General features: G+C 36.7%; 2 protein-coding genes across 3 annotated transcripts; one reads left to right on the plus strand and one right to left on the minus strand.

The window, feature by feature from the left end:
* Nucleotides 1–1,588: 1,588 nt before the first annotated feature.
* LOC116854114 (ATP synthase subunit delta, mitochondrial) lies at nucleotides 1,589–2,750 on the plus strand. Its single transcript, XM_032835710.1, has 4 exons — nucleotides 1,589–1,757; nucleotides 1,948–2,082; nucleotides 2,174–2,371; nucleotides 2,448–2,750. Exons 2-4 carry the CDS (start codon nucleotides 1,966–1,968, stop codon nucleotides 2,613–2,615), a joined length of 483 nt encoding a protein of 160 aa, XP_032691601.1. The 5' UTR covers nucleotides 1,589–1,757; nucleotides 1,948–1,965; the 3' UTR covers nucleotides 2,616–2,750.
* Nucleotides 2,751–3,907: 1,157 nt separating this feature from the next.
* Nucleotides 3,908–9,772, minus strand: LOC116854112. 2 transcript variants are annotated; one of them, XM_032835708.1, is made up of 5 exons: nucleotides 9,483–9,772; nucleotides 7,485–7,726; nucleotides 6,511–6,793; nucleotides 6,113–6,293; nucleotides 3,908–6,039 (listed from the first exon to the last, which is right to left on the minus strand). In XM_032835708.1, exons 1-5 carry the CDS (start codon nucleotides 9,770–9,772, stop codon nucleotides 4,450–4,452), a joined length of 2,586 nt encoding a protein of 861 aa, XP_032691599.1. In that variant the 3' UTR covers nucleotides 3,908–4,449. The 2 variants fall into 2 exon arrangements, with proteins under 2 accessions (XP_032691599.1, XP_032691600.1); XM_032835709.1 differs by lacking the exon at nucleotides 9,483–9,772 and adding an exon at nucleotides 7,044–7,053 and having other exon boundaries at nucleotides 6,511–6,856; nucleotides 7,485–7,624.
* Between the last annotated feature and the right edge of the window lie 574 nt (nucleotides 9,773–10,346).

Below are 10,346 nucleotides of genomic sequence, written 5' to 3' on the forward strand. Positions count from 1 at the left end.
TCTCACACTTGGTCTGTTTTTTCAGCTGCAATAAGTTAAAATGAAATAAAATGTATTAATCTCACTCTAACTTATTGCAGCAACGCAGCTGAAAAGAACAGATCATCTCACACTTGGTCTGTTTTTTCAGCTGCAATAAGTTAAAATGAAATAAAATGTATTAATCTCACTCTAACTTATTGCAGCAACGCAGCTGAAAAGAACAGACCTATTGACACTGATACTGCCATCCTGGCTCCTGGATATTTCATCGTGATCTTCAAATATTCACTTCTGATAAACATTGATGGGCGGAACGCGTGATACTTTTCTCGGAATTCCCGACTGCCCGTTCCACGCATATGGCTCCTGCACACAGGATAATGTTTGCTGCGCGGCAGAAGTTCGTGCTACAGCCAATTAATATGTTGTTTTCCGTAATAACCTTCTAGCTCTTACGGGAAAACAACATATTGATTGGCTGTCGCGCGGACTTCCGCCGCGCGGCAAGCATTACCGCGTCCTGTGTGCAGGAGCCAATACCCGTTTCGAGCGTTTACTTGACAATATCTCATCACGACGATCACGCTAGATTTACTTTCGGCACTCTCAACGATACTCGCGCAACGCATTGATAACTCGCATTATCACACAATAAACGCGCAATACTCAAAACTACCGACTGTCTGTTGCGCGACATAACCACTCCAGGTGTTTACTTGACGATATTTCGTTACGTCAAACGCGCGACTTATTTCGACACTTCCGACAATATTCGCGCACATCACTCTCCTTCGACGGATAGGCGATGCGAGGGGTAACGAATCACGGCTCTCGCATTTTCAACCGCCATTAACATCACGAATGCGCGAATTCACAACGACTTGTTCCGCGACGTATATACCTATTCCATGCGAGGTATTTGACGATATTTCGTCACGACGAACACGCGAGACTTATTTTGGCACTTCCGACAATATTCGCGCACATCACTCTCCTTCGACGGATAGGCGATGCGAGGGATAACGAATCACGGCTCTCGTATTTTCGATTGCCATTAACATCAAGAACACGCGAATTTACAACGACTTGTTCCGCGACGTATTCCGTGCGTATTTGACGATATCTCGCCACGACGAACGCGTAACACTTACTTTCGGCACTTCCAGCGATGATCCACGCACGAAACTCATCCTGGGCAAGCCGAAATCGCTATACAAATCGCTATACAAAAAATCGTTATACGATTTGTGAAATACGTTACTTGTTGTGTCGCAACTCGTTTTCAGTCAGTACGGCCAACTCATGAGAAACATTCAACATAGGCCGCTATTGGTCAGCAAATAAGGGGCAAATTAGACTCGTTATTTCTGATTGGCTGAAATAGTTCCAAAGTCTCCGTTACGAGCCGCCACTTTCTATTATTAACCAATGGGATTGATGGTTGCACTCCTCGCTTTATTTAAAGTTTGTACGTGTGCTTGCTTTTTTGATACTTTTACATCTAATGGCTGTTGCCAATGTAGCCAAAGCTTAATACTTCATGATATAAATGCCGTAATTAGCTAATAATTAGCCGCTAATATCGAATGAGTGCACATCAATCGAATTCGCTATGAAGACAGTAACACCGTGACGCTAACGACATCTTCGAGCACGATCCGCACCTTGTTATCGACTGTATGTCGATAGCCACAAACCACTGGTGTTTCTGTCGAAAAATCGAAGTAATACGATATTTACAGAGCTTTAAGCGTATTTACATATAATTGCAAACGGTGAGCATAACAGTTTTATTGTGTCCGAAAAATTACGGTGCAAGAATTCAGATGTGCTTATCTAGACAGTCGAATATCGAGAATTGAAAGACCGGGTTATATGTGTTCCGCGCTTGTGATGTAATAGTTTCGCCAATGTCACTGTTAACACGAAGGAGACATATTTCTGAAAGAAATTAATTATTTTCAGTACAAAATCACCTTTGAAATGGCCACGATCGCTCGTACTTTGCGCCCTTATTTGAGGTACATCCGCAGTCAAAGGACTTATGCAGATGCTGCTGCCAGTGATCAAATGAAATTTACTTTTGCTGGTGCTAATCAGGTAATAACAATAAAGTAGGAATTAATGATTAGTATTATAATTGTAAGACACACATGGATGCTCAGTTAATTTGTTCTTTTTCTGACATCAGGTGTTTTATGACAAAGCTGTAATTCGTCAGGTCGATGTACCTTCCTTCTCAGGTTCCTTTGGTATTTTACCAAAACATGTACCTACATTGGCAGTATTGAAGCCTGGAGTGGTTACAGTTTATGAGGAAAGTGGGACATCTAAGAAAATTTTTGTGTCATCTGGTACCGTTACCATAAATGAGGATAATAGCGTGCAGGTATGTACTTCTATAAGTTTCTAGTTTTCTGATGAGCTCAAAATAATATAGACTCTGAAATATTATTTTTTTATAGATTCTAGCAGAAGAAGCTCATCCAGTAGAAAATCTTGATAATGCAGCAGCAAGAGATGTTCTTAGCAAAGCCCAGCAACAACTTTCATCAGCATCATCAGAAAAGGATAAAGCTGAAGCAGCTATTGCAGTTGAAGTTGCAGAAGCTCTTGTGCAAGCTTCACAATAAATTATTAAAAATAATATGAAATTACACACATGAATTTCACCACATTACCAGTTTAGAGAGAGGCATGTGTTCAATACACTCTTGTCATAATTGCTGTACAATAGTATAATGATAATAAAAGTATGTTAAGTTACATATTTGATTATACTAGAAACAGGTTACAAAGTCTATCTTTATCATAAATTCTTTATTAGTGTTAGTTAATTTGTTCATTAACATAATAAATACGCTGCCATTTACAAGCTATTTAGGTACATTGATTTTATTGCAGTTTGCAAGTACTTATAACAGCCATAAGAATTTCCGCACTAAAAATTGTTAAAAATTAATATTTCTCCAATCTACTTTTAATAATGATAACGCTGCGTCAAACACTGAACTCTAAATAAAGCTTAAAATGTAGTAAGCGTTACTGTTGTAACGTTATGAATACTTTAGATGTTCTGTATTTAATTGGCACTTCTCCATCAACCCATGGAATATCAAGTTATTTTTTAGGTGTGTGCACTAACAAGTATTTCTTTTCATGGATATTGCAAAGATAAAAATGGATATAGCATAATATCCCTAGGGTTAACGCCGTTTTTAAAAAAACAAACGCATTCATTTTGATAGTTATACAATAAATAAAATTTTTAATCACATGTAACTCTATATAAATATAATTTTTATATATATAATTTTTGGTACTTATATAGTATAATTAAAAAATTATCGTTAATATATGCTGTACATATTTTCAAATCTTTCTAGTTTTGCAATAAATTTCTCCAAAAACCAATAGTTTGTTTATGTTGCTTATATTTTTCGCACTCGATTTCCTCGCTCTTGCTTCTTCTATCGTCCGAATATGTGCCTATTTTGTTCTAAGTGCAAAAGTGCGAAAAACACAAGCAGTGCAAGCAACATAAACAGACTTCAAGTTTGCAACAATAATACAAACCAGCCATATATGAAAGAGATACAGCATATACAATTGTGACTCAAATATCAAAAAATCTACCTATCTAGTTTTGCTGCACAAGTATGAAACTTGATATAATAATTATAAAACACTTGTTTACGTCAAAATATCTTATATACAAAATTAATTGTGCATATTGTACATTTTTTCTCTTGCATTTTTACTGTTGCCTATCGACCTTCCTTCTCATTACGTCTGTATGTAAATATTTAAAAATTGCGATTATGTTGTTTATTATTACGAATTATGCAACAGTAAATTTTGTATTTATAAATTTTGTATATATATAAATCGCTCTTTGTAAAAAAAATCTACAAATTTTTGGCACAATATATATATATATATATATATATATATATATATATATATATATATATATATATAATCCATCCTGAAATTCTATTAAATATAGCACATGTATGTACAGTCATGTTCTCATATGATACAGAATGTTCAGCATAAGCGTTTAGCGTTGAATTCGTTTTAAAGTCCCTTACAATATTATAAAAAATTGCACGGTGGCATTTGAAAAATTCATGATGACATTGATTTTTTATGAAAATTCTTTTTCAATGTTTGTTATTTCAAGTGACAGTTTGCATGAAACAGATAAATGTTTATTTTACATTTTCTTTAAACTGTCGGAAGTGTCTCAAAAATCGTGTGGACCATTATGCTGAAAAAACTGATCACGCTTGTGAATATATTCTTTGTCCTAAATATAACATTTGGAAGGCAAAAGTTGCCCACAAGGCTATCAGTTAAAGCTATCAGTATGTAGTCTATGACAAATCACAAATCTTTACGAGCGTTAACGTGCGTACAGCGTTATATTTTTGCGTGACTAGTTAGTGAAGAAAAATTTACGATTCATTGATTTCTGGCTAGTTTACACTTCATCAAAGATGGCAACAACTTTTCTCTACAGCACGTAGCGCTGCTAGTGCTTTTGCAACAATTGCGACTAAATACTTTTTGTAGCTGCTGCAGTGTTTTTAAGCAGATTACAACACAGCAAGAGCCACAGCCGCCGGAATCGGCGTTGCAGGAACATCCATTTTGTAAGGAAGACACGAAATCCTCTACGATCTTTAGCGTCGTATCTTTCTTCGTAACTTCTGCGGTGGTGGCAGGGCTGTTTGTGCAATTTTGACAATTCTGCAAGCTATCGCACTTACAATCGACGCATTTGCATATATCAGCGTCTGCCGTAATTTCTTGCAGAACATTCCTATCCTTCTTGCTTCTCACGTCATCTGTCCTCTGCTCGTAATCAGCAGCTTCCTGACACTGCACCACCTCGGTGTTCGCTGAGATATGTTCTATATTCACCGCATCGATATTCTTCAAATTTTCCGTGGACGATAACTGAGCCTCTATCTCCAACGGATACGGCTCAGGGCCTACTAAATCGACCAACGAATGAACTGCAGTTGGGAAGGCATTCAATTCTGACCAAGATTGAGTCCTCAACGCGGGCGCAGTCGCGAGTGCCATCACGTCGATCCAAGGTGACGGTAACTCTTCTTCCGTCGCAATTGCAAGCTCAACTGCTTCCGAGTGCGTGTTCGTGATAACGTCTGTGCACAAATCGTGCGAAACTGCGTCGAGAGACTCGTTCTGCAAAGTCGCGTCGTTGATGAAGGAGAGAGCCTCTATTCCGCTGTCGAAGAGGTTAGTTTCGTTCGAAGAACTTATAATATCGGGAATATGACTAGTAATACAATTGGCACTATACAACGCGTTGCCGTCGTCAGTTATGCTACCCGCATTTGTACGGTCTACATCAAATACATTGTTGGGAGCGGCGGTGGATTTGTTTTTAAATTGTTTTATATCACTCGCAAAGTCCTTTCCCTCAGAAATATGCGCTATCGCGTTCTGCAAGCCATCCTGCATAATCTTCTGTTCTAAATTTAACGGGATAAGTCGGTTTTTTCTATCTATACTATCACCGCGCGTTTCCGACAACGAAGTAGATTCGTGCGGATGATTCTGATGGCCAGCTATGTCCGCCAGGTTATCGTGTTGCGCATTCGATTCGGTTATTTCATTGAATACCTTAAATTCATTATAGTTGTCATTATTATTGAAAGCGTCGACCGCGTGTTCGTTGAAATCAGCTAGGAAGTGGCTAGAAATATCTGGCGCGAGAAGCGTGACTTCCTCGGTGGTTCTATTCGAGTCTTCTATATCTTTGGTAGAAATGTAATCGAGTTTCGCATCCAACTTGCGATGATCCATTATGTCTAGCGCTACATCGGTGGGAGCTGATGCCACTACATTTCCCGCATATGGCATGTTTTCGTTATTTTGCGCGAAATCCGAAGATATTGGCACGATGGCGTATGACGGTATAGCGGTGTCGCTCACATTGACTTTCACGAGTTTCAATTCTAATTGAGTTGGCGGCTTGTTTCGCTCCTCAGTCGTATCGTCACTTCCGCTATCTTTTTGTTTCTACACCATAAGATAAAACATAAAATTATATAATTAATATGTTAAATAATACTCTCATATTGTCGATACTTACAGTTTCGTTCACGGTTTTATTATGCGTCTTGATGTGGCTTTTTAGACTGTGCGGAGTAGTGAAACATCGTTTGCAGTTATCGAAAGTACAGACATACGGTCGTTCACCTGTATGCGTCCTCTTGTGCGTTTTCAAATGGTGCGAAACCGTAAAAGCTTTGCCGCAACCCTTCTCTCTGCACCTTAAAGTAAATGAAAAGATGGTAACAAAGACAAATTCTGAATATTTCTAGGGCTATTGAATATCTTATGTGGTATGGCGTCTAAGTGCGAATTAGCCGAGTTTTAGGATCCCGTTTATTTCGTTTCTGTTTAGTTAATGTGTTTACAAGACAATGACCTGTACCTAACGCGTTCATTTTTCTCGTGAAATATCATAGAAAGTACCGGGGAACATACTTGTACGGTCTTTCTTGAGTATGAGTACGTATATGTTTCTTGAGATCGCTTAAAGTAGTGAAGAATTTAACACATCCAGTCTCTTCGCAGTTGAATGTGTTGCCACTATGGAGTCTTTGGTGAGCTCTCAGTCTGTAAAGGGTATTGAATGCTTTCTTGCAGCCTTTGTGATTGCACTCGAACGGTTTTACTTTCGTGTGTACCCTAACGTGGATCTTTAGGCTGTAGGACGTGAGAAAGGCCTTGCCGCAACTCGGCTCCGCGCATTTAAATCGATACTCGCCTGAAAGTTTTGAGAATTCCCTCCACATAAAAAGATTGCAGGGCTACCTATTTCTTGCAGTATCTGAAAGCCATGCAGGTCGAAGCGTTCCCTTTATACTAGCATTGATGACTTAATAAGTATCAATTTGAGATAGCGCCGAAAATATGTAATATGTAAATGCGTAAACGAGATAAGCATGTACATATTTTGTATACTTTTTCTATTGCTAGCGACATCGATATGTTATAATAAGATTCATTAGACTTACCTGTGTCTTTCTATCCATTGAATATGCAAACATAAGAGCACGTGTTAGTATTGCGTATGGAACAAATTGCATATATTGGACAAGCACAACGTGCAAAGCATGATGATTTTCTTAATGATATAGGCCAAACAGGATTATGGATAAGTCAGCCAATAAAAAGAAATAAAGAGTTCTTTACCAAAATGAATGCATCAAACAAAACGAAAAATCTTAAAAATATTAAATAAACTGCAAATTAATTACAAGAATATACATCATAATCATTTTTACTACTAATGTTTTTCAGAAGAAATTATATAGTAACATTTCAGATAATTAGAAATACACAATTAGAGACAGTTTATTTTGTCATGAAAGTCTTTCCCGACTTTTTATCGTGTTTTTAAAAGATCACCAAAAATATATATCCATATTTGATACAAAACTAATCTGAAATCTCACCTTTATGCGTTTTCATGTGAGTGCGCAAATTCCCGATGGTACTGTATGTTCTGCTGCAACCTTCGTACTGGCAATTATATCGATTACCAATTATATCGATATGTTTTTGATTGCCATCTAGATCCATATTTTCAATCGTGATAGTTGCATGAGGATTTGCATGGTCTTCAGGTAACGTATCATCTTGTCCTTGATGTATTCGCATGTAAACTTCATGTGGGCTGATCGTGTGATGAACATATCTATAATACACACATTATTATTATTATTATAGAAGGAAGTAGGCTTGAAAATCACTCCAACCTAAAAGATTTTTTTTAACGTTTCCCTTGCCAGTATTTAGACTAAATTTAAGCTATTTATAAACTTTACGATAACTCTAGAGTACAATCCCTTTATTTCATTAGGTCATTATTTTACCATCCTTTTGAAACGTAATAATCCGCGCCGATAGGCAAAATAATTATATCCGCTGCAAAACAATTACAAAATATGCTCTGCCGTTTTGACCTCTTTATCTTAAAGTCAACATATCAGATCATCAGCCTTTTCAATCTAATACAAAGAGATATTTCAGGGAATAGTGGCTTATTAAAAATATAGTTAGCACTATTAACTCTCCTTTGGTAAGACTGAGGATATTTTTTTCTTATTTTTATGCTAATAAAACTCTTAGCATATTGTAACAAGGAGTAGACTCCAATACTTTGTTTTTTCATTGTCCCGCTGTTGTCTAAGCATTATTTTACTATAACTTTAGAAAGATATATAGGTTTCAACAAACGTTATTTCCTCTTGTTTTGGTCATTTTATCTGTCATTTAATTTGTATTCCCGCATGTTCTGTCATCATCAAGTAACTTTGTTTGTTGCTAATTGCTAGTGGTTAATAAGACATTCTTTGACAAGTTTAGACTCACAGATAAATAACTTTATAGCCTTTAATACAGTCTAGCTGTTTAATAAGATGTTTATCATTTCTCATCTCTTATGAATAAATAAACATAATACTTTATTTGTAAATTCCTTATCAGTATTTAGATTTGGTTTCCAGGTTTGAGCCACGTGGATTCTTCTTTGTCTGATTCCTTATTAGTAGATTATTCTTCAAATTATATTTTCTCTCAAATATGTCAGTTTAAAAATGTATTTAAATAATTTTTTAACTGATTTATCTTTGATTTATACAATATAAAGTATGTGCCAATATGATACATTTGCTTTATTATTTCTGATATATCTTGCAATTTCATATATAGATGAAATAGAACACAGGCACAAACATGCCAATTTTACTACTAAAATTAAGTATGCACTAGCAGCTATGAGTAATACACTTGCTCAACTTGTACTACTGTATGTGGGTATCATCAAAATTAAATTTGTAATAAACAGTGTATCTACTAAGGAAATGTAAAAAAGAACATCAATAATAACACCAAATGACAATCCCAATGTATGTAAAAAATAATATTCTTCTTACTTTATTTTGTTATTATTTCCTCATAATAAAAATAAAATGTCTTATAAAATATATAAAAATTTATAGTTTATTATCTGCAAAAATATTAACTTACAATACACAGGAAGTACACTATATTGCACTTTGTAATTTTGTACACACGCACGCGCGCACACACATACACAATATGTATACGACTTATAGCTTATCTCGAAATTGTCATATAGCAATTGAAACGCGTCAACAATAGTCAACAACATACCAGTGACGCAAACATCAATTGGTATCTTATTTGGGCTCCAATTTTTTTAAAAAATGATTCAGGAATTTTAAGGCTCTTGTTTCAAAACATGTTATAGCCTTATAAGGAGGGGACGGGGAATACCGACGAGCGTGCAAACGAAATATTGACGGTACAATTTGCTTGATCTTAACGCGAAATGCATTAAAACGAGACGTATAAACCGAGTGTGATCAGAGAAAGAAGATGGAAAAAGGCAAGATAATTAGTCGAGAAAGTTTACGAAGAAATCTCACCCGGTCGTGTTGTCATCGGGTAGCCTCTCGTTGATAGCAGCATCGTCGTCGGAGTATCTCTCGTAATCGAATACCGCACTCTGCTCGTAGACTTTCTCGAAGCTCGATAGGTCCAAAGTTTCATCCAGACAGTCCTGTAAATCGTGCGTCACCAGGATGCTATCGAAATTGCTGTCGATACCATCCGCATTCTCGTCCTCCTCAAACCTCTCACTCTTCCACGTCGCCATACTTTTTCTCCGAAGTTGCGAAAACAATTCATGCGACGAGCTCTGCCTGCGCTCTGACATAAGCTACTATCTACATCGCAATTGATACAATAGATCTCTGTCGAATGAACGTTACCGACGCGTGAAAAGGAACAAGATGTCCACCGCGTAAACTGCTGACGCATTGCTCCCTCTATCGCCGTTTTCCTCTTTTGAAATCTCGTAGTAGGTTTCGTAATAGCGCGTGGTTAGTACATATAACTTTGTAATAATTACAATAATTACAATAATAATAACACAATAATAGACCCATTGGTCTCTCGACGGATGCGTTAATATATCCTCACGAGTAAAATTTTCTCGCGAGAGCGTGTCGCCTGTCATTCGACGTTTTGCATTTAAGAACGAGATGAGACACGCATATATAGCATACGACCGAGCACGGTATGTAGCCGCCACTGCTTTGGTACTTACTGCATGTTTTCTGAATGCTCTCGATATAATAGTATAATTGCTGTGATTGATAGGTTATCTTATAGTAACAATGAAAGCTTGACGACAAAGAAACAAAATGTTGGAAATTATAAAGTTATAATAGAGAATTAAGCTCTCTCTCTCTCTCTCTCTCTCTCTCTCTCTCTCTCTTTCTCTCTCT

Source organism: Odontomachus brunneus, unplaced genomic scaffold (genome assembly GCF_010583005.1).
Source record: "Odontomachus brunneus isolate Ranch 3 - 2012 unplaced genomic scaffold, Obru_v1 Obru_scaffold_008, whole genome shotgun sequence".
Taxonomy (NCBI): Eukaryota; Metazoa; Arthropoda; class Insecta; order Hymenoptera; family Formicidae; genus Odontomachus; species Odontomachus brunneus.